This window comes from Phalacrocorax aristotelis, chromosome 7, assembly GCF_949628215.1.
Source record: "Phalacrocorax aristotelis chromosome 7, bGulAri2.1, whole genome shotgun sequence".
NCBI classification, from domain to species: domain Eukaryota; kingdom Metazoa; phylum Chordata; class Aves; order Suliformes; family Phalacrocoracidae; genus Phalacrocorax; species Phalacrocorax aristotelis.
Window position 1 is genome coordinate 43,986,489 of NC_134282.1, and position 23,955 is coordinate 44,010,443.

The following is a 23,955-nucleotide window of genomic DNA, read 5'->3' on the forward strand; positions in this document are numbered from 1 at the left end:
AAAAGCAATAGTTTCATATTAATGTTTTGTTACACTGCTTTTTACTTCAGTGTGTTTGGAAAGTCTTCCCTAGTTCAAATCGGCACACAAAACTTAGATGGTTTGTAACTCTTTGCTATGGTGATGCAAACTATTGGCATGGTCAGAACATTGGAGGTTGCCTTTGATTTTGAATACTGTTTCTCAATTCACTGTGTCAAAGGTCACAGAGACAGCATGGAGTTACAGCGGTTTAAAGAGGCAGCAAGCAAAATTAAAGAAAGAAGTCCTGATATTGAGGTAAGCATGGAAGACTTTATCAAACATGGTAATGGGGATAATTTTTTTTTAACTGTAACTTCACAATATGTTTGAAAAAGTCTAAGAGCAAATATAATCAAAGAACTTGCAAAATGCAGCCTGGAAGTAATGTGTATCTGGTTTATGATTTTAAAAAAAAAAAAAAAAAACCTACTGAAAACTCATGCAACCTTAACTACACATCAACTCCTGTTGCTTCATAATATGACGCTAATGAAATATTGAACAAGATCTGAGTTTATGAAAGCTGAGATGACTACAACTGTGAATTAAGATAAAATTATGTATCCCATAATTAATGTTTAATGAAACATTTGCCATGCATAAATTTCCATATCAGCATTTAGGAAGCTTTCAGTGATTTACATGATATTTTATAGAGCAAGATGGTAGTGTATATGATTTTTAAAAGTGACAAAAATTGTTCATTATGTTTTCAAGAAAAGGCCTTTCTAATAAACTTGTCATAAACTAAAATGATATATTATTTCAATTTTCTTAAAGAATAATAAAAATAACTAAGTGGAACATGATTAATTGTAACAAACTACTCCTACAAGTGCTCTAGTATATATAAAAAAGCTAGTTTTCTCCTGGTAGCTTTTAAGATATGTTAGTAAATACAAGTTACCATTTGCAGTTACCCTCATTCAGGGGAGAATGAGACTTGAGAATTGCATTATGAACATTTGCAATGTCAGTGTTCTGCTGAGTTGCTCCTTCCGGACCTTCTGATAAGTATAATGTGTGACGAAGAAACTTTTTTGTGTGTGTGGTTTTGGCACGTTTTATTTTTTTGGTAATAACGTTTACAAATTTGCTTTGTTTGTTGTGTGTTTTTGTTTTTAATAGGAGCAACAAGAAGACTTCAAAAAAGCTATATTGGAGGGCATAGAAACAACCAGGCTTCAAGTAAGTGAAGAAGGTTTCCATTTATAAGAGGCATACTTTTCACCAGATGTTGAATGTATTCTTCACAGCAAATACAGGGAACTCTGTTTTCTGATATCGTTATCTGTAAGCAAACCCTGGTTGTGATTTAAGAAAAAAGGAAAATAATAAAAAAAAAAAAGTTGTACAGTTGAACCTTTGTACAAATACAGCTGGATGTCTCCTTGATGTAGGTCTAAATAGTTCCAGTGTTTGGTACTATTGGGATGCAAACTCCAGTAGCATTTCCAGACCCTACTACTGTTCTTAAACACTTAGTAATAGGCTTGTCCCATCTTAACTGGTGGGACTGGTTTGATTTTTACTTTTCATGTAGGCCCTACAGTCATTGATTGTAAGATGTTAAAGAAATATGCTGAAGACTGAAATACATATAGACAAAAAATGGGTCTTCAGAAGATGCTTTCAGCAGGTTCATTCTCTGTATTGCATTCCAGTGAAGTATTTATGTTATTTATGTTTAGGGATGTAAAGAAATAGTCTTTCTCTCATATATATACACACACAGACTTAGGGACATGCACACGTGCGCGCGCGTGTGTATGTATAGATACACATATACATACACACAGGCTTATGTGTATGTGTTCAGGGGTGTGTGGGGCGTATTCCTTAAGAGAGAAGGGTGAAGAAGATGGCAACAATTTCCTAACTGTTATAAAACTTGGAATCAAAGCAGGGCATAGCATTCCAAGTTCTAGTTTTTTTATTATTCAAAATCTTGGTTGGGGTGTGGTTTTTTTTGTTTGTGTTTTTTTTTTTTTTAAAATGTTTTATTCAAGTAACCATTGGAATTAATAGGCTGTTTGTGAGTTATGTTCCAGCCCCGTGCCAATCTACATGTAGTTCTAGTTTGTGATGAAACTAGCTTTCTCTTTTTTGCAAAAGAAGTATTTTGTTGTCAAAAGCTGACCACCTTAGTAGATATTGAGAAAGTATGTGATTATAATTAAGGAATAAATCCATGAGGAAGTTCCGTTCATAAACTCTAGGGTTTTATGTGGCAATACTTCTCTAGTTTTTGTTCCTATTTTCAATGGGTTCAAACTGAACTTTAGTTTCTGCCAGAGCCAAGTTCCTAAATGATAATTGGTAGTTAACAAAGGCACGTGACAGAATAGCTGACAATGGCACTTGTAGAGATCCAGTGTAACGTACATTTCTGTAGTTGGATCCTATTGTAACGTTTTCTTTAAAAGAGTTCTTTCAGAATGGGTAGTCTTCATGTGCACCTGAAAATGTTAGAGCTGATGGTTACTGTGAAGAGTATTTTAACATAATTCTGCACTCAACTTGTACATTTTTGTGCAGCAAGATATTTGAGGTTCATCCAGAAGGTTTTTTTTTTTTAAAAAATAATCTCTAGGTAGTCCGAGAAAAGAAAACTGGGCAGACTGTGCCAAAATAGTACTAGTTGAAAACAATTATAATGATGACTAATGATATGTGGTGGTTTTGTTTCTGTTTTTTTTTTTGGTAGGGTCTTCAAACTGACTGTGGTCTAAGGCAATCTAGTTCTTGCAGTGGGTTTACTGACCCTCTGGCAGTCCATTCAGAGCAATGTAAGTGTCTCGTCTTTTCAGGTGACCTAATTTTATCTCTAAGTTGTATTTATAGTGCATATTTAAGAAGCTACAAAGGAAACACAGAAAGTTAAAGCATCTTGAAATATTTTCATGATTGGTGCTACTTGAATCTGCTCCTGAGTCTCACTGTGGTTCTTGTAGTCATGCCAGCTTAATTCTGTTACCTTGCATTTGCTACAGATAGCTAGAGTCATTAAAAAATCTATTCAGGACTGTGCTGGAAACGTGAAGTTCAGACGGTTGTGGATCAGGCTTTTTTTATGAGAGCCACATTAAGTTTTCTAGTTGCTCACTCTATTAGAAAATAGGTAAGTAACAATGACAGATGCTGTTCCTTGTCCAGTTATGAATCTCTTCTGTTTGTAGTATGCAGTAAGAGTAGAAGAGCATCGAGTGAAGACACTCAGCAAGTAGACTCTAAAGCAGCCTTACTGACGGTTTGTATCTTCCTTTTTGTTGTTGTTAAGCAGAATTAGAAACTGTGAACAAATAAAGGAGATGAAACGGATTGTGTAAAAGATAATACTGATTTGTGGACTCATCTGTTCAAGGAGGCCACAGAAGGGGAACAATTTTGACTGAGGGAAGAATTTGTGCATGTTCTCTACTACATATTGTTCATATTCTCACTATGAAAGCGTATGCTGCCTGCTGTTTATGGAAAAAACCACAACTTCTTGTTTAAGAAAAGAATTATTTAGGTAATCCATAAAACAGTAGTGAATAGGTGAACAGTCTTATCTATTCTTTTAACTGTAGTTACTATTCCTCAGCTGTATTTGTGTCTTCCATTCAACTGCATAATGGAAATACTGAAGTATTTCCAATAAAGAGGCTGTACTCCAAGATCTTTAAAACACATTACCACCTCACCTCCAATTAAATATGCTGTTTTCCTTACAAAACTGAAACCTTTGTTTTTCCTCTCCTTTGTTTTAAAGGATTGGTTACAAGGTAGACCTTCAAATAGCAGTCAAATGTAAGTAAACTTTCTACAGATGGAGCAATTTTATTACTCTGTATTTTGATTTGTTTTTCTTTTTAGTTGATGTCTTTGTGTATAATGGTATTCATTGAGTTTAATGAAAAAACAAGGTTTAGGGTTTTTTTTTCTAATAAATAACTGAATGTGTTCACTGGAATGCTTTGACAGGTTCTATTTAGATTATGGGGTCACATGTCAGAGGGCAAAACATGCCCTTAATGAAAATGACTGTGTTGACACTTACTAAGGAACTAGCTTCCTGGTAAAGGTCTTTACCCAACCTTTCAAACTGTAAACCTTCTCTGAAATCATGCAGACATTGCACTTGTTAACAATTATCCCCTGAGTTAACTGTTAAAGCCATTACCTTATTAATCTGATAACAGAAGGGTAAACTGTTGTGAACAACTTTTAATTAAAGTACCTCTGTGGGAATGAGCTCTTGTGATGCAAACTTTACATAATGTTGTGCGTGACTTGGTATTTAAAGTATAGCTCTAAAAACAAGAGATTACTTAACAGCCTTCCATTACCGTTTTGTAATTAAGAAACCTGTGCTGCCCTTGAAAAAGTAGGGTAAAAGCAGTAACGTGAGGTTAACAAGGTGACCTAGGATGATGTGTCAAAATCAGCAAATATAAGTGTTTAAGCAGCAATGACTGTTGGTTTTGTGGCATTTCACAGGCCATCTGAAGAAGATGCATTGAATGGTAAGTTTGTTTCTGCTATAAACAAGCTGGGAGCTTCTCATATAAGCAACTCTTTGGGTCTTGTATGAGAAAGTACTTAACTACTGATAAGTTGGAACTTAAGGGATACATCATTGTGTGGATTGTGTGGGGTTTGTGTGTTTTGTGTTTTTTTTTTTAAATGGGTTTGTGGGGGTTCTTTTTGTTTGTTTGGTGGGGGTTTCTGTCTGGAGTTTTGTTTGTTTGTTTTTAATAACTAGCCTAGCATTGAGCACTACAATTCCCCCCACCAGGCACTGAACTGCTAAGAATGATACTTAAATTTTCTGCGTACCAGATGTTTTTCAAACTCTAATTACTTGGCAAGTGTTCTTTGCATGTGGTAATTTTAATACACAATACAAGTAGCAGGCAGGACCTATTTTCTTCTCCCCCCCTCCCCCCTCCCCCTTTTTTTTTTACATCTTTCAGGCATTGCTTCTCCTTTCAAGCCTATCATGGATATAAATTACTATTACTCAGGTTAGTCCCTCGTATGAACTAATATTCATATTTTTAATGACACTTCTTAGATCCTTAAAATTTAACGAATGCTGTAACTTTCCTCTAGCTGTAGAAAGAAATAACTTGATGAGATTATCACAGAGCATTCCATTCACTCCTGTGCCTCCGAGAGGTAAGAATTGTCCTTCGTGTTGCTGCTTCACTGTGGTCTTTTGGGGAAGAAAACAAATGTAAACTGTACAGATTCCATCTAATACAGAATGATCATGCCGAATTTCACACTTGCTCATACGAAGTGTGAAACTAAAGTTTTAGTGACCTAAAAGTCTAGTGTCTGTCTTGTAGCACTCAAAAATATAAATGAGTATGACACCTTTTCTAGGGCAGCTCACTTGATTATGAAATCTAGGTTGAATTGTAGTTGTCCTCAGAAGTGGTGATACAGTGATGATAGTATTATGCTAACAATTTTTATAACAAACTATTCTGCAGGGATTCGTTTAAGTTGTCTTGACTAATATAAAGTGTAAACAAACAGTTTGAGCAGTCTAATTAATAGTTCTGATAAGGAGGACAAAACCACTGTACTACTATGCTGCTGTATGAAAGAAGTTTGAGAGGGATCTTCCCACTGCATAGTTTAAAATTTTTTTGTCAATTCAGTATGTTAGTAATAACTTAAGTATTGCAGCATGTTGAAATCTAAGAAACTGTAGGGTTTCGGTGCTTTTAATTTTAAATTTGGAAAATTAAACACAGTAATTGCTTTTTCTGTTGTAACATAGGTGAACCAGTCACTGTGTATCGCCTTGAAGAAAGTTCTCCCAGCATCTTGAACAACAGCATGAGTTCCTGGTCGCAGCTAGGACTCTGTGCTAAAATTGAATTTTTGAGTAAAGAGGAGATGGGAGGAGGTTTACGTCGAGCTCTTAAAGTAGTATGCACATGGTCAGAATATGATATCCTGAAATCAGGACATCTTTATATCATCAAGTCTTTTCTTCCTGAAGTTGTGAATACGTGGTCAAGTATTTATAAGGAGGACACTGTGTTACACTTATGCTTAAGAGTAAGTTCTAATCTTGTCTATTATTAAACACAGACAGGCATTATATGTTAGAGTATTCCCTGTCCCCCCAAAAAAGGGGTTAGTCTGCAGTTCTCTATGGGCTGAAGGCTTAAAAACTCTGCTCCAGTATGGTTTCCTTAATCAAAGAGCTCAAGCTCTTAAAATGTAGATGTAATTTAAAAAGCAAGTAATTAGTTACACTGTCTTGGGGGAACAGATGCTGATTGTTCCTGCTGCCCTTTTGGCTCCTTAATGTTCCCTGTCATATAATGCAGCTAATGAAATATACGGCCTTTGAATTGTAGGAAATTCAGCAGCAGAGGGCAGCACAGAAGCTCACCTTTGCTTTCAATCAAATGAAGCCCAAATCCATTCCATACTCTCCAAGGTGAGTGTATTTAAACTTCCATTACGTTGCATGCTTTTGATATAGAATAATGCCTACAGGGTTGTTAACAGATGAATCAAAGATACTAAGGTACTGATATGTGAATATACGTCTCAGAACATTACATGAGTTTGGCAAGCAGAATTATCCTTGGCAGTATTTTCTGTTCATACTTTTTGCACTAATTCTAGCCTAGTGTGATAATATAAGTGACTTTGTGTAACAGTTTCAAATTATTGAAATTATTAGTAAATCAAATAAAATTCTAGACATGATGAGATATTTGCCATTTGTTTTGGAAATGTATTCATTAAATATGCTTTTTACTAGGTTCCTGGAAGTTTTCCTGTTATATTGCCACTCTGCTGGCCAGTGGTTTGCGGTTGAAGAGTGCATGACTGGAGAGTTTAGAAAATACAACAACAATAATGGTGATGAAATAATTCCAACTAACATGCTAGAGGAGGTTATGCTAGCTTTCAGCCATTGGACATATGAGTATACAAGAGGAGAATTGTTGGTACTAGATCTGCAAGGTAATGTCCTTATTTTGAAATTGGGATTGAGGCCAAGATATATGTATGCAGGCTTTTCTCCTGTGATAGGATTTTATTAAGAATTTGTATGTGCGTAATAAATAAAAAGCATTATTTAGTGCATCTTGGTCTAATTAATTGGTTGTCCTTTTTAAAATGGCATTAAATCTTACAGCAATACACGGAATATAAATATATATATCTTTTTCTAATGATACGCACCATAAAAAATCCTGGGTTTTTGCATGTTTGTGTAGTGACCCTGTGGTGAGCTGTATTTATCCTGAACTGTGTGCCAGATATTCTGGCTGTGAGAAAACTAAAGTTAGGACTTGCAGGCAGATGTAAAAATAGGTAGAAGAAATCTGAGAAGTACAAAGTGCTTGCTGAGGAGCAATTTTTGTAAGGGTAAAGAGAATGGCATATCATTTGGGTTGGGTTTTTTTGTTGTTGTTGGGTTTTGGGTTTTGTTTTTTTCCCCCTCTCCTTTTATTCTTGGGGAAGCTGAGTAGTCATAGCTAAGGATGCCAAGGCTTTTAAAAATTAATGCATTTATGTAACGTATCAGATCTAACTTTTTCTTCATGTGCTGTCTGAAGGTGTTGGTGAAAATTTGACAGATCCCTCTGTGATAAAAGCTGGAGAAAAAAGGTAAGGTTAAAGAAGGATTTAAAGAAAAGTATAATATAACTTTCACCAGAGAACACATGCAACCCATGTTTATCTGCACTTTATTTCTAAGGTCATATGATATGGTGTTTGGTCCAGCCAATTTGGGAGAGGATGCAATAAAAAACTTCAGAGCAAAGCATCACTGTAATTCCTGCTGCAGGAAGCTTAAACTTCCTGGTAAGAGTTGCTGTATTTCTTCTTCTGAGGCACTCATGTCATAAATGTTGTATGATATGTAATGAAATAGTTATGTCATGCTGTGAAAGTGGAATAAGTAATAAACAGCAGTTTTGTAATTTAACTTTTAAAACGATATGCCATTTTAAGACAAAATCCTAAACAAAGGAATTAAGAATGGTGTGGTCTGTATCTGTACGCACAGTATTTGAGGAGAGTAGACTAGACTGATCAAGACTTCAGAAAGTACAGTAAAAAATTATAAAGTTTTCTAGAAAAAGTAGGTCAGGATACTTGCAAACCTTCAGGCTTTTTGAGCAAAATGGTGCTTGTGTTTGTTTTGGGCTTGGTTTGGGTTTTTGTATGGTGTTTGTTTCTTTGCTGTTTGGGGTTTTTTGTTGCTTGTTTTTTAAAAACATATTTGGGTCTGCAGAAATTATTTCAGTTAAAAACTTTCAATTCCAGATATTTTTGCTGCGTGGACATTACGCTTATCTCAAACATTGAAATTGTTTCTCTATATCAGGCTTTTAGACTCCAACAGAACAACATAAGGAACTTGCATGATTCCTGCCTATTTCACACTTCCAAGTCATTTCTCACATAAAGAGAAGTCATTTATTTTAAATTTGTAAATCCTGGTAACATCAAAACAGATCATGGAAGAATCCAATTTCCATGGAAAGTTGACTCAATACTTGCTATAATATCTGTAAATAAAATAATTCTGAGGTTGCCATCACTTTTAAGGCAAGAGCTTTAGGCTTCCAATTACATGTATGATAAAAACATCCTTTTTTGACATAGTGCACTTTGAGGAATTCTTCTTGATAAGTACATACGCCCACTGATTCTACTAGCTCAGGAAACAGTAATCAATATGACTTCGTTTTGTTTGTACAGATCTGAAGAGGAATGATTACACACCTGACAAGATCATATTTCCTCAGGATGATTCCCCTGAATTGACAATTCAGCCTGGAAGCTGCACCAAAGAATCTGATTCAGCTAATTCTATTCGTCTGATGCTCTAATGATGTGACCAAATCAGTGGCTTCATCATGGAATGTCGCTTATCTTTCCTTCAATATAATTAAAAGAAAGATATGTCGAAACAAGATTTGCTGTCTAAGTGGAATTTTGGCTGGTCCATAATCTAAGGACCTAACAACCTGTGATAACCATCTACAGAGAACATCTTGGCGGCTGATCATTTTAAAGGTTGAAAAATGACATGTATTTAAGATATGTTTCAAGGGGGCTTTTTAGCAGAAAGCTTATTTTTTATTTTGTTTTGGTTTAGTAGAGGATTTTCTCTCTGTAGTCCTGTGGTGTGCAATATGCCTTCAACCAAAAGGATTTTGGTAGTTGATGTTTTAAGGTAAAGCATTCATCTGTTTGGCAGCTGTCTTAATATCAGTCAGCAAAAGACAGGAGAAAGCACCTACCTCTGTAATGCCAGAGTATACCTTGAGCATTTTTGGAAGTGTTCCACTGATGTTTTCTCACCAGATGTCATTTAACCTGGCCTTTTGAAGAAGACAGAGCCAAATGAGGTGCGTATATGATGCCAGTAGGCTGAGGTTGAAGGTAGGAACTTGATCTGTTCCAATAGAGAGAGAGTCTCCTGAATCAGGATTCACCTTCATGGCTGTAAAGCTGGTGGTTTTTGGTGGAATAGAGCCCTAATTGTGCATAATGAAATTTCTTGTTTTATACATTTCAATTTTATCAAGTCACCATCAAATAGTAACAAAGCCATGATAGACCGGTATAATCATATTTAATAGACAAAATAGCGTATACTGGTCCAAATAAGTTGCCTTGTAAGAACACAAGTTGGAAGTGCTTTTCCTCGTATGTAATGACTGCTTCAGAAGTTATGCCTTCCAAAGATCTCGTAAAACCAGTATATCAAAAAAGAATGTACACATAACTTTAAATGTATTTAAAATTGTGTAGAAAACATCTTTAATGTTATGTTATTTGTGGTACTTATTTAAGAGAGGCTAGGGTTGGATTAGCATTATGTAAAGTACGGGAGATTGCAATGCACCTTCATGCCAATAAAATGTAATTTAACTGTCCCAAATATTGTTGAGCATTCAGCAAGAAAAAACTCGTCCAACTGAAGTTTCATGCTGCGATTTTTTTTTTTTGTTACATAGGTACTAATTTGTAATTTTTAATTAAAAGGGCAGTATATAGCTCTATAAATTTTTTTACTCAGTAGTGTATCTTATAGATACAGACCTAAGGCACGAACACAATAGCTGTTTAAATGGTGTTTTATGTTTGACAGGGAAAGGTAAAATGTTATAAGGATATAATACTGTATACATTTTGTATATCATTAAATCTTTAAAGAATCTAAAATAAATTTATTCTTGTTTACAGACTTCTGCTGTCCTTTAGTCTGAAAGATTATTTGGGTGAATTTAAGTAACTCTGTGTGTGGAAAAACAGACTTTGCCATGCTGGATCAAAGCAGTTGTCAGCCTTTGAGATATCTCGACTTTGGCTAACACCAGAAACTAGCAGGGGGAAAAAGTGAAAACTCTCATAGTAGGCAGACATATGTGATGGGGTAACGGGTCATTGAGCCAAAAATATCTTAAAGCTCTTCATAGTGTTTGTTTTGAATTAGGAGCTCCTTTGTGGATGCCTGACTGCACCCCCTTCTGTTGCTGTAAGGTAATGGGCAGTTATTCAAGAGATACACCTTTTCTGGTTATATTCTTAGCCAAGTAACAGCAGCAGTTAATCTGTAAGGTGACACTGGCTCTTCAAATTGGGAAGGATTTCTCGAGGAGCCTTGGGTGTTGTGAAAATGTGACCAAATTCAGTGTATAAAATAGGAAAACCTTTTTGGGAAAATTGTAAGTAAAAGTTAGAAACTTTTTGTTTCCTGACAAATACCTAACAATGCACAGTTAACTTTTACAACCATGACACCTGTCTTGTAGTTTTACCTGTGACTCTTTTCTTAACAAAATAAACAGATGTGACTTTTGTGATAGGTGTGTGTGACAGTGGGGAGTGTTCCTTCTGCTCTGTGTTGCAATGACTAGGGCCTGAAGCCTTTCCAAGACCAAAAGGGACAAATAGGGTTGGGGAATGTATGTAAGACTTCATGGTCAATGGCTCAGAGTCTGGTTGGAGGCCTGTAACTAGTGGTGTTCCCCAGGGGCCTGTGCTGGGTCCTGTCCTGTTAAATATATTCATCAATGACCTGGATGAAGGGACAGAGCGTACTCTCAGCAAGTTTGCTGATGACAACAAGCTGGGAGGAGTGGGCTGATACACCAGAAGGCTGCGCTGCCATCCAACAAGGCCTGGACAGGCTGGAGAGCTGGGCTGAGGGGAACCTCATGGAATTCAACAAAAGCAAGTGTAAGGTCCTGCACCTGGGGAGGAACAACCCCAGGCACCAGTACAGGTTGGGGGCTGAATTACTGGAAAAAAGCAGCTCTGCTGAAAAGGACCTGGGAGTGCTGGGGGACAGCAAGCTGACCCTGAGCCATCACTGTGCCCTTGTGGCCAAGAAGGCCAACACTATCCTGGGCTGCATTAAAAGGAATGTGGCCAGCAGGTCCAGAGAGGTTATGCTCCCCCTCTACTGTGCCCTGATGAGACTACATTTGGAGTACTGTGTCTAGTTTTGGGCCCCCCAGTTTAAAAAGGACAGGGAACTGCTTGAGCAAGTCCAGAGGAGAGCTACCAAGATGATCAGGGGGCTGGAGCATCTGCCTTATGAGGAAAGGCTGAAAGACTTGGGTTTATTCAGCCCAGAGAAGAGAAGGCTGAGGGGGGATCATATCAATGCTTGTAAATATCTAAAGGGTGGGTGTCAGGACAATGGGACTGGACTCTTTTCAGTGGCGCCCAACAACAGGACAAGGGGCAACTGGCACAAGTTGGAACACAGGAAGTTCCACCTAAACATGAGAAACAACTTCTTCACTGTGAGGGTGCCAGAGCAGGGGCACAGGCTGCCCAGGGAGGGTGTGGAGTCCCTTCCCTGGAGACATTCAAACCCCACCTGGTCGTGTTCCTGTGCCCCTGCTCTGGGTGTGCCTGCTCAAGCAGGGGGGCTGGGCGAGATGATCTCCAGAGGTCCCTTCCAACCCCTCCATTCTGTGATTCTGTGACTTGGAGTGGTTAACACTACATATTTCTGTATATCTTCCTGGCATGAGTGCTTGCTTTCTCAGTGAGACTTACAGTTAGAACGATGAGAGCCCTATGTTTAGATTGTGAAAGCTGTTATTTTTACCCCCCTCAAATTATCTTCTACCAACTAGCAGGAAAAAATCATAAACGTCAGTATCCTTCAGAGAAGGCATTGGAAAGGTGCGGTGGCAAAGAAAAAAATCCAAGTCAGCTTGAAGAAGCAGCCTGACTGTGTTAGGATAATACCATGTCCTATTGATGTCAGGCTGTAGGAACATGAAGATTATGCCATGTAATTTAATTTGGTTGTGAACATCAAGTGTCATTCCACTGCTGAAACCTCATCACTCTTGAAGTGCTTTGTGAATAGAGTTGTGATCCTTTAGCTTTTAAATTTCCTTTAGATTACTGAAGAGGAGGAAAGTAGAAGCAGCACTGGAACTTCTGTTAACTATCCAAAAGCAAAATATCAGCAGATCTTGTGACAGACTAGTTTTTAAATACAGGGATATAATTTAAACTTTCTCCAATTATTTCTAGTAAAAATCTGAAATGCTTTGGTGACTTTCCTACTAAAAGGGTATTTAAAGAATTTCATACAGGGAAATAGGTAAGCTCCATTATTTTCCTTGACAGGTAGTTTTGATTCTCTACCACCATTCTCAGGATATTTTCATTAGAAGAAAAGCCATTGAAAAACAGATTAAACCGAATATTATGTACTTGTATACTAGCGTTGGCTGCTTATGTAACTTCTGTTTTAAAATGCAGTTTAATTTCCTCCAGGATCAATATTTCTTCATGCAAAAGCCTCAAATATTCAAGTGCACTAATTTAATCTTTTAATTGATCCAGAAACTTTAGCATTGTTGACTGCTTTCCTGCAATATTTAGGTGTTGAAACATTCCAGAGAAAACCACTCCTCAATACATTGTGGCAAAATACAAAAAGATGAGTCTCCTGGGTTTCCTACCTGCTGCTCAGCAGCCTTGTGATTTGGAAAAGGAGGCATTTGGCTTATAAGCCTGTGGCAGTGATTTCCTACACTTTCATTCTTTGTGGTTGCATCTTACTTAAAGCCACAACACTTAACGCTGCAAGAATTTGGAGAGGAGAAAAGACCACAGCTGAAAACTTGGTAGTAACAGTTCATGTTGAATGTTCCTAAAAGATCAGTTAAAAAAAAATACTTTTTAAAATATAACAATGCTTCTGAAAGACTTGTGATGATTTCATCTTTCTTTTTACAGTTAACACCTTTTCTTGCAAGAATCCATTTTGTGGTGAGAGTAATGGTAAGTTAGTTCTCAGCCCCTAAGCTTGCAGTAGGTAGCGCTGATGTGGATTTGTGTATTGTGTTATGTTAAAACAGTAAATCAAGGTCTCGATTCGGATTCTGCAAAAAGTAGGAATAAGCATGTGCTCTTGCCTTCTTGAAGGATGACTGTTAGCATTGCTGATTATAGTACTGGGAATAAAATTCAGATATATAGATTTATAGTCTTTTTGAAATACTGACAATGTGTTTAATGATTTCAGTGATTTATAGTTTTCAATACAAATTTTGTTCTACCTGCATGACGGCTATTACAGATTGAATTTAACTTATTCTTGCCCAATAATGATTTCAAGAAGTACTTTTTAATGTTGCTATCAGCCTGTATATGACCATAGTACTTTTCAATATGTTTCTTCAAGTTATCTTCCTTCTTTTCTTTAATGTGTTCCCCTCTGTAGGAAAGCAAGGACTCTTACTTTTGGTAAGAACGTTTTTAAGAATTAGTAGAAGTTGAAACAGCCCTCTTTAATGCTGCCAACTGCTAGTTTGCAGTGTCATTGTTCCCTGTCCTGTCAAGAAAAATTACTTGGTTCCTTCATTCTGTCTACTCTTCTGAGTATGTTCGATGACATATCTTGTTTGGTGCTCTTGCTCTAAATAAATAGTTGGCTGTGCTCATGTTTGTCATTAATGGACTGAAATCAAGATAAAATTCCTTGGTAAGGCCAGAACTTAAGTGCATCAAATTACTCTATACAATACCGTGGCTGTGTGCAGTAGCACATCACCGTAAACGTAAAGCTTGTGAACAGTTTGAGGTGCTAAGGCTTTGGGGGTTGTAATTTATTTTTGTGCATTTGCTTTGTTCAGACCGATGATGAGAATATTCAATCCAGTAACAGAAGCTTGCCAAGAAAATCAAGGAGCGAGTTCCTGACGTTGGAGATTCCAGGTGAAGTGGGCAGGAAAGGTAAGATATGCCGGGGGTATAGGACTAGTGACTGTTTCATGGGTAATAATGAGATATATCTCAGTATTATTTAACCATGTAGAAGGGTGAAGACACATCAGCAAGTGGTGGTGCACTACACCAGACACTAATAATTAATTAATAAACAAATAAATTCCAGGCAGTGGTTTTCCATGTTTGTGCCATGCTGCTGCATTGTTGGTGTTGTGCTAAGTATGATACACAGATAGGGATATAAACAGTAGTAGAAGCAGAAGCTAAACCCCAGCAATTGATGGGGGGGGTGTTGCAGAGCAGGAAGAGGAGGATTAGGACAAACTGCTTTTTGAGCAGTACCTGAAAAACTCTTTCTTGCAGAGAGCTTTGAAGAAAAGAAAAATGGAGAGTTGATTATTTTCCAAGATTGAAACTTCAGGCCTTCCCTTTTCAGAAGATGTGAGTAATGCCCCTTGCAACCAGTGGCAGCCTTCTCTTATCTTGTTTCTGCAAACATGCAATTAATTACTAACAAAAGCAGTCCTTGGAAGGTGATGCTAGGCAGGTGGAAGCTTCCTCATCCCTCATGCCCTTGCTGCAGCTGAGCAGATCTGTTGCAGAAACTTGCTAGAATTTTGTTTCTTCAAGTCAGATGTTTGTGGTCATTCCTCAGCCTCTGCTGTGGCCTTAGCTCAGCCTTTCCCTAAGCTTGCATGGAACACCTGCTTCCTCCATCCCACACAAGTGTCAGTCAGTACCTCCTCTGTTAAGTCCATGGTAGAAAATATGGTATTTGTTCTAAGTAAGACTTAGTAACTAATACCGCCTGGCTCCTGTTCCACTTGTGTGTGGAGGCCAGGGAGGGACATCCCCTGAGCCTGAACAGGCCGAGGGAAGGGAGCAGCAGTGTAGAGCAGGAACCAGGATGCGGCTTTGTGAATCAAATCTGCCAGTTGTGTGGGGGTAGGAAAGACGTGCCATGAGCAATGAGGAACGTGGATAGACAAGTACTGGAAGCACCTATGTCATTCACCAGTGACAAAAATGGTTCATGGGAAGACAGAAGAATAAAACCAATTTATATTACTGGTTATCTTTGAAGGGATATTTATAACAGCATGGCAAGTTAGTGACCCAAGGCCAGAAAGCCTTTTTAGCCCTTTCTTATGCTAACAAAATGTAAAGCTATATATCCCATCACCAAAATAGTACAGTTTTGATTTTTACTTTTCTTGTGGTTTTTTTTTTTTTATTGGTTTGGTTTGGGTTGTTTGTTTGTTTGTTTAGACTGGAAAAGTTGCTAAAATGAAGGATAAAAGAGACACTAAAAAATCACACAAAGCATCAAAAATTTATTAACCGGGAGAAGAACGCAAGCTGCTGGCAGTGTACCCTGTATTCCAAACCAGGAACAGATACGTACCATGGCTTTTTTGTCAAAAAGAAGATGAAATCAGGAAAATATGGAGACTCATTCCACCGAATAAAATTTATCAAAGTGGCTAAATTCCAATAAAGTGAAGTGAATTCCCTACTGTTCTTGTCCTTTCTTGGTATTTTCTCCAATGTGGCAACTGTTCTTATTCCCATTTGAATTTCATTTCTGTATTAGTGTACATTAACACATTCATTCATACTTTCCGCCCCCTCCCCGAAGGGCTGCAGGAATAAGCAAGGGGCCTTGGAATCACAGAAACACTGGAGATGCTCTCATAGAAATGAGAATGAAGGTTCCACCAAAACAGGCTTTCAGAGGATTTTCAAAAGCTCTACACTTCTGTGTGGACTACAGTTGTATTGCAGGCTTCATTCTGTACCTGCACAGAGGTAAGAATAAGAGTGCATTAGTACTCCACGCGTGTAATGGAAATGTCTGGTGTATTTCAATTATCCAAAGCAAAAGAAGTCAACCGCAGCTGGTCAGCAGCAGGCCTTCTGATGAACCTGCAGCACATCCTTGTCTCTGCATTTGCCTGTAGCCCTTTGGCAAAGTGCCTCCATCTAGGTACAGTCACAGCCCCAGGGGGAAAATGCATTGTATTTCAACCTCATGTTTTGCATATCTGAACTGAATAAATTTTCATAAAGAGGCAGGATTGAATTCCTAGCTAGTTGAGATTCATGAACAAAATGTAATTAAATATTTCAGGGTGGAAAAAAACCCCTATGGATAGACTTACATATAGGAACATATCAAGGCATTTGTATGTATTTGTTAAACCTAAAACTTTTAACCCACAGGATTATAATTTAGATTTTAAAACATTTGAAACTCTTGGTAAAGTATGTACAATATTACAGTTCTATTTACAAAAATGTAGATCCAATTTTGAAAGGGGGGTGTTGCTTTTATGACTCAGTTGGCAGATACACAGTTTGGGAGATTATAGCTGTGACAGCAGATAAGATGTCCAAAGGGTGCTGGGAGACATCCTTTCCTTGTAACTTAACAAGTAAGATAATTAGGGATTTTTTTTTAATGGCTTCCTGGGCCTATTCTGTGGATACTTGTTTCTTCACAAAATGTATGTTAAATGGGGAAAACCTGTTGCTCTTCAGTGGTGTATGAAATTCAGAGATCACCTACGCTGTCTCATTAGCTAGTTAAAAGATACTTCTCTGCCACTACCCATTTTTCTCCCAGGAAAATTTTTCTAAACACCAATACACTAATTCAGTGTGATGTTTTGAGGTAGTTCCATCTTCTTATGGTCAACACCTTCAGTCATCACTGCCCTTCTGTCAGAGCATGGCAATAATAAACACTAATACAAGTATGAGCAAACATGAATAAATGTGGGTCAGGCTGAAACTCTGCCCAGTGGGATCGGCAGGTGCCTGTCTCCTCCCAAGGTTGTTCCCAGTGGCACGCAGGGAGGCAGGTCAGGCCTGGTGTGTTCCCTGGATGAGAACTGATGGAACAGAACAGCATCACAAAGTGATGGGGCGAGGGGAGCCCGGGGGATGGGACACGTGGGACCGTGCTAGTCATGCCATGAAACTGGATGGAAAAGGTGATGGCATGAAGAAACAAGGGCAAGAGGTGGCCTCCCTGAGCTGGGGCGAGCACAATCTCCCTGTGAGGCTGCTGGTGGCTTCCCAGCCATCTTCCATACCTGGTGGTCCCAGCGTGTTTTTTCCTCCAAGCCGGTGTACCTTGGAGATGGCTATAAAAGATGGAATTAAATGTTTTCATAGGAGACTAGTCTATAGGTAGAGCTGTTTGGAAATGTCCGTTCTGCTGTTATTGAAATTTAAAAGAAAATGGTTTTGCAGTTGTTTTGTAGGTAGCAGATGAGAGAAAGTGGTTGTCAGCCTGGGAGGTCTCAAGAAACACAAACTTTGGCATATGTTGTTGAGCTGGAGAGAAATGGCTTTTCTTGTTCTACAGAGATTATTGAGGTTTCAGAATCTTCCCTCTTTCTGCATCAGAATAAAATAGTGGCCTTTAAAAATTCAACATCAACAATCTGGGTTGTGCCGGGTCTGTGTCTAGAGCTCTCTCCTCCCTAATTGGGGATGGGGACAGTTTGGTCCAGGGCAGATTTGTGCTGAAAGAAAACAAACCGATTAAAATCTTCTTAATGTCAATTAAGTAATAGTTTATGGAAGAAGTGTAAGAGCAACCTGTTTATAGTAGCATCTGGGCTGCAACCTATGGTTTTAGAAAACACAAATACTGAGGAAATGAACTACAATATACATTCTGTAGGGATAAATGCTTAAGATAGCTATTTACAGCTGGTTGTACTTTCCAAGTAATTGTGTATGGAGTCAAAGACTGAGTGGAATTTTAGGAATAACTCTAAAGCTCCAGATATTGAAATAATACCTTAGTGATGTATCTCACTGTATTGGGAAGAGCTTAGTGTGGGGGACAATGAGTATTTACTGCTTTATTAGCTTGATGAAAGTAAATGTGACTTATGAAGAAGATCCTGAAACCATAGAATGGTTTGGGTTAGAAGGGACCTTAAAGGTCACCTAGCTCCAGTCCCCCGGCCGTCCCTGGGTGGGCTCAAACCACCAGCCTTCTTGTTAACAGCCAAACACGCTAACCAATTGCACCACAGAGACTCCCAACAGCAGCAAATGTCTCAAGACAGTACCACTTTCTAAAAAAACAATAGAAAAAGCACTGTAGCATTTTAGATTTCCACTGTTGTGGGTTTTTTTCCTAGCAGGTAGATGTATGCGCCATTTGGTTAGAAAGGGTGAGGTATTCCTGCAAGGACCCAATGGAGAAGATGGACAGCCAGTGCCCAGGGCTCACTGGGCTGCGGAATCTGGGTAACACATGCTACATGAATGCGATTTTGCAGTGCCTCTGCAGCGTGCCACCGCTTGTGGAGTATTTTCTCTCAGAAAAGTACAAAGCAGCCCTACACAGGTAAGTTGATTTATTCACACTACTTATATTTTTCTGCTTGGCACTGCACTTTTCCTTCCAAAAGATATGTGTTGCCATGAGAATGCCTGAGGAAGCCACCTACCAGCTCCCCACAAGGCAGTTACAGTCATTTTGGCCACAAGCTGATTTCCTTCCCCTTTCACTGAGACCCCCAAGTCGTTTTTCCTTGATAAGTAATTTAAACGTTATGCCTTTTTTTCTTGTTTTTTTTTGCAATTTTGATGGTAATGCCAGTTACTGTCATTGCTGTCTTGATGATGATTCCTACTACTTTCCAGTATCTGCAGAGTCCTTCAAACCAAATGACAGGCTGTCAGAGCTGTACTGTACCTGCATATATTTTTCTAAGTTCATGTATTATGCTCCTATTTGAAGGTGGAGCCACCATCTTTTCATACTTTCCCTGAAATCTATGTTTATTTTCTTCAAGGGAGAATGGTGAGTCTGCAACTGCCTTTGGCTGTTTGATGTCCGATATGTGGCTTGGAGAGGTTGACTGTGTTTCCCCAGAGGTTTTTCATTCAGTCCTTGGGAAGCAGTACCCAACTTTTAGCAAGAGGACTCAGCAGGACGCACAGGAGTTTCTGATTTGTGTCCTGAATGAGCTCCACGAGGCTCTCAAGAAGGTAAAAGCCCAGCTGTGGTGTTTTGGGGACCATAGCAGTTTCCTTGTTGCATTTCATGATTCAGCATTCCATGTAATAATTGCCCGTCTTCCTCTTCCAAACTATGCGATGTGGCTGCTAAAAATTGTCATTTTTATTCCTTTGTGTCATACCCATGTACGCAGAATAATTCATTTGCATCTAATGCTACATCAAACTGCAGCCCCCATCTAAATGCTGCTGCTGCCTGTAGCTCCATTATCCTCACCTCTCTTTGCTTCTGCTATGCTTTACGTTCTCCTTTTCCATCTGCCTGCAATGTTCACGTCTGCCATGCCCCATGTCTGCCTTTCTCTTCTTCAGCTCCACGGATAAAGAGCCTGTCCAGCAATTAAGTTCACTTCCATCTAATGTCTAGAATATTGTATTTTTGTTTAATTTCTCTCAGAAAAGGAATTTATCTTATTCTGCATGTATGAAACATCAAGTTAAAATAGCATTTTAGAGCCAAGTTCTGAGACAAGACTAACTTCTAGCCCACACAGACAGTGGGCAGAGACCATTAAAACCCAGTGAAGGTGCTTCTGAAACAGCTGGTTACCTACCTTTTTTTTTTCCCCTCTTCTGTATAGTCAAGCCAAGGAAAATGCATAACTGATGCAAAATCAAGCAAAGGGAGTGTCAGCGAAACATCTATTATCACACAGTTATTTGAGGGGCAACTCAGTTATGATATCACGTGTCTGGAATGCAAGACCACCACCAACAGACCCGAGAGTTTCACCATTCTTTCCCTGCCCATCCCTTCTAAGAGCAGGTGCTCTCTGCAGGTACAACCTCGAATACACTCCTGCTGGTTTCTGCTTCATCTGGGAATAGGTGGTTTAGACTAATGGCTGTTATTAAAAAGATGTGGGGGTTTGGTTACTTTGGTTTCCTGGGCACTGATGGATAGTCTTTGAACCGGTCCTAGGTGGGGTTGCTGTACTGGTCTCTGGACCGCAGAGGCTGGTGAGGTTATGGGAGTGACGCTCCTGAGTTGTCATGGGATGAGGGATATTAAGATGGTTCAAAAGCAATCATGAGGGTTTCTTTCACTCAGCAAAGTATTGCCTCATTTTTTGGGGGGAAAAGGCAGCCATTGCTGGCTGTCTTCTGTTCCAAGTGTATTTGTAATGTCAGCCTTGACATTCCATTAGGAAGAGAGCTCCAAAACATGGCAAACACTTCTCTTGCCTTACTTAGGCTCTTCAGGGGTGGAGATCTGTTTGATCAAATAACATTTTTGTGTTTTTTTTTTCCTCTTTCACAGGACTGTCTCAAAGGCTTCTTTCAGCAAGACACACTGACTTGGAACAACCAAATCCACTGCTCCTGGTGTGGAACTAAACAAGATGCTGCAGTAAAGGCCACCATGACCACGGCACCACAGATTGTTATTTTTCACCTAAAGAGGTACAGTCCATATAGGGTAGGCCAAGGCCATTTCCTGGGATTCATTTACATGACGAGGAAAAAAATCGCTGCATATGGGTGGGTTTAGTACTTTCGATACCTGGAAGCTAAATGGGCAGTTACAGAAATACATCTGTCAAACATGCCAGTTGCATTCCTGAAATCTCAGCCAAGGTGTTCTGCCTTACTCTGTGCTCCAGCCCACCAAATTTCACTCACTACGTTTGGGATCTCCTCTCCAATGGGAGAAAAACTCCACTGAGGGGTGACTGACTACAGCTTAGTACAGCACTTTGTATGGCCAGACATCCCTGCAAACACGGGCTCCTGTGGTATGAGGGAGAGCTTGTTACTTGGATTCTGAGTGCAGGACTTAAACAAGGCATTTTGCTTGTCGTTATTGCAGCTGAGACACTGTATTTCTATTTACCCCTTAACTAAATCAGATCTAAGAACTATGTCTACTAAACAGAGCAGTGCATCAGTGTAAGAGCTCCTGACTAGCAGACTTTACTAGCCACGCATAGCCAGATGCTAAATCTATTCTTAACAACTTCCCATCTATAAAGAAAATTACTCTGGGCTGATTTGGCTTCCCAGAACTATGTTATGTAAAGTTATTATTTAATTTTCCGTTCAGCATCTGCTTTCCTTGACATGCTCAAATGAGATTGTGGGCTCCAGCTGCAGCCCTTGGCCACAGTATAAAAGTTGTAGTACAACACTACTAAAGTTACAGAGGAAAGAGGGATGGAGCCTGGCATGAAACAAGAGCTGACAACAGCACAATACAGAACATTTAGGGCACTGTGACAGTGATGCAGAGATTTGATCGCTGCCATTTCTAATAGACAGAACGATCAGGAAGCAAGATCTTTGGTTTTCTTGCTGGACATCTCCTGTGGGTTTAGCATATTTTCTGTCACTTTACAGTATCACTCAGTATTAATACAGATCTTTTATTTCAAAATGCTGGGTAGTCATTTCACAGAATCACAGAATGGAGGGGTTGGAGGGACCTCTGGAGATCATCTCGCCCAGCCCCCCTGCTTGAGCAGGCACACCCAGAGCAGGGGCACAGGAACACGACCAGGTGGGGTTTGAATGTCTCCAGGGAAGGGACTCCACACCCTCCCTGGGCAGCCTGTGCCCCTGCTCTGGCACCCGCACAGGAAAGAAGTTGTTTCTCATGTTTAGGTGGAACTTCCTGTGTTCCAACTTGTGCCGGTTGCCCCTTGTCCTGTTGTTGGGCGCCACTGAAAAGAGTCCAGTCCCATTGTCCTGACACCCACCCTTTAGACATTTACAAGCATTGATATGATCCCCCCTCAGCCTTCTCTTCTCTGGGCTGAATAAACCCAAGTCTTTCAGCCTTTCCTCATTATGGGAGATGCTCCAGCCCCCTGATCATCTTCCTGGCTCTCTGCTGGCCTTGCTTGTTGTTTTTCCCTTCCCCTAGCAACCTAGTTTCGCAACCACAACACAAGAATGAAGTTGAGTTATTTAAAATTGTTCAAAATTCTATTTCAGGTTTGAATGGCAAGGCGAACACAAACGGAAACTCTCAACTGACATCTGCTATCCACTCAGCAATCTGGATCTCTCTCCTTACAGTTCCCCACATTTCTGCAAAGATGCAGAGTACAGCCTGTGTGCTGTAGTGGTGAGCTTTGCCTTTCCTGCTTTTATTTGTAAGGCCCTGCCTCAGGTAGCAGGTGAAGCCTGTGTTAGTTTGGACTTGATCAGAGCAAGTTTTCTCTGTTCCAGGCACTTAAAAATTGCAGTTACAGCATGTGAGACAGCATGGTTCCTCTTTGCTTCACTAACAATGTACCAGTAACAAGGTCTTTATATATATGATTTATGGGGTTTTATATCTATATATGTTTTTCATACTTTTTTTTTATTTTTAAACCTGCCATGGATGGTCCAGTAACAGTACACAACCAAAGAAGACAGGAGAAGTTACCGCTTCACTCTCCTTCTCCCTGCTACATCCCAATTTTAAAAAGCATGCATTCCTGGCACTCAATGCCCGGTTGAAGCTTCCTCAGCCTTTTCAGCTTAAACTCACAAGCTGATCCTGTGCGGATCCTGTCTATAAATAAGGACTAAATGGTCTCTTTTCCATCACTCACTGCAAGTGGGGCCTGTTTATAGTGACCTGCATCAGGGGCAATAGCTGGGTTGCAAATTTAATGCTGCAAAATAGAGAAGCATAATCATCATCTATTTGCTCCATTTTAAAGCATCTATTTGAATTAATAGTCCTTGCTGCAGGCCAAAGGGGGGCAGAATCTTCTCTCCCATCTTTTCCAAGAGCAAACAAAAAATGATTGCCAATTCCTACTTTTGCTTGTAAGGAGAAAGAGGGAGCCTTCTGCTTTCACAGACTGTGTTGTTTGTTACAGAACCACTCTGGTTTTCTGGATGATGGCCACTACACAGCGTTCTGCAAGCACTCAGTCACCAGAAACTGGTACAGCTTCGATGATGCACAGATAACCAAGATTCCAGATTCGTCAGTGCAGACTAACAGAGCTTATCTCCTATTCTACGCCTCTCAAGGCCTTCGCTGCACCCATTAAAAATCTGCTAGCCATGGAAAACGAACAGTCAGTAGGCCAGCAATTAGCATTCATTGGTAGCATCAGCCAAGTCCTGTTTCATCAATAAACTAGAGCATTTGCATTACCTGATCATCTGTTGTGGTCCTTCAGGAAGTACCTTCTAGAGAGAGAAGTTACAGCTTCCGAGCCTATTAAGGACCGGGCATCCACTCCATTGTACAAGCTCTAATGGTTGTTCTCCATGAAAGCCTCATACATCCCTCAAAAGAACACATATGCAGAACCTATAGAGGCACTTACCTGAAAATTCCTGTTTCTCTGTCGCTGAAGTAAATTACGCTGGTTTTAGCTGCCTTTCAGAAACTGACAGTAGGATACTAAGGTGAAAGCATACAACCAGACCATTTTATGTTTGAGAAGAGCACAGGTGATGACGTGACCATTAATATCAAAGAAATAAAAAGGCATTATTCTAGTACTGTCATTTTGTCCCTTTATCACTGCAAATTTGTTTGTGGCTTGTAAGCTTCTGGAAAACAATCAATCCTGGTCTTAATTCCATCAGCAAGACACATGCATGTAGACAGATAAAAGCTCAGAATGTAGGATTTAACATTTTCGAATGCCAGCCTAATCAGAGAGGGAAAACTAACCCAAA

At 39.3% G+C, this 23,955-nt stretch overlaps 2 protein-coding genes across 3 annotated transcripts in view; both read left to right on the forward strand.

Moving 5' to 3' along the window:
• Nucleotides 1-10,255, forward strand: part of TRPM7 (transient receptor potential cation channel subfamily M member 7) — a 58,928-nt gene extending 48,673 nt beyond the window's left edge. For both annotated transcript variants that reach the window (XM_075100457.1, XM_075100460.1), the window contains 14 exons: nt 203-279; nt 1,153-1,212; nt 2,732-2,813; nt 3,204-3,274; nt 3,779-3,816; nt 4,507-4,532; nt 4,983-5,033; nt 5,122-5,187; nt 5,801-6,084; nt 6,390-6,472; nt 6,803-7,008; nt 7,608-7,659; nt 7,751-7,857; nt 8,761-10,255. In XM_075100457.1, the coding sequence (XP_074956558.1) occupies nt 203-279; nt 1,153-1,212; nt 2,732-2,813; nt 3,204-3,274; nt 3,779-3,816; nt 4,507-4,532; nt 4,983-5,033; nt 5,122-5,187; nt 5,801-6,084; nt 6,390-6,472; nt 6,803-7,008; nt 7,608-7,659; nt 7,751-7,857; nt 8,761-8,891 (1,334 nt within the window). In that variant the 3' untranslated portion in view covers nt 8,892-10,255. The remainder of the gene's footprint in view (nt 1-202; nt 280-1,152; nt 1,213-2,731; nt 2,814-3,203; nt 3,275-3,778; nt 3,817-4,506; nt 4,533-4,982; nt 5,034-5,121; nt 5,188-5,800; nt 6,085-6,389; nt 6,473-6,802; nt 7,009-7,607; nt 7,660-7,750; nt 7,858-8,760) is intronic.
• Nucleotides 10,256-18,428: 8,173 nt separating this feature from the next.
• Nucleotides 18,429-23,430, forward strand: USP50 (ubiquitin specific peptidase 50). The gene is made up of 6 exons (XM_075100472.1): nt 18,429-18,646; nt 19,098-19,293; nt 19,905-20,102; nt 20,585-20,727; nt 22,258-22,390; nt 23,139-23,430. The coding sequence occupies exons 1-6, from the start codon at nt 18,495-18,497 to the stop codon at nt 23,313-23,315; spliced, it is 999 nt and encodes a 332-aa protein (XP_074956573.1). The 5' UTR covers nt 18,429-18,494; the 3' UTR covers nt 23,316-23,430.
• Nucleotides 23,431-23,955: the final 525 nt, after the last annotated feature.

Bases quoted from the DNA above. Each gene is read 5' to 3' on its own strand.
- USP50 (XM_075100472.1), top strand. From the start codon at position 18,495: ATGGAGAAGATGGACAGCCAGTGCCCAGGGCTCACTGGGCTGCGGAAT. The intron at 20,728-22,257 runs GTACAGTCCATA...ATTCTATTTCAG, and splicing joins GTTATTTTTCACCTAAAGAG to GTTTGAATGGCAAGGCGAAC. The intron at 22,391-23,138 runs GTGAGCTTTGCC...TGTTTGTTACAG, and splicing joins ACAGCCTGTGTGCTGTAGTG to AACCACTCTGGTTTTCTGGA.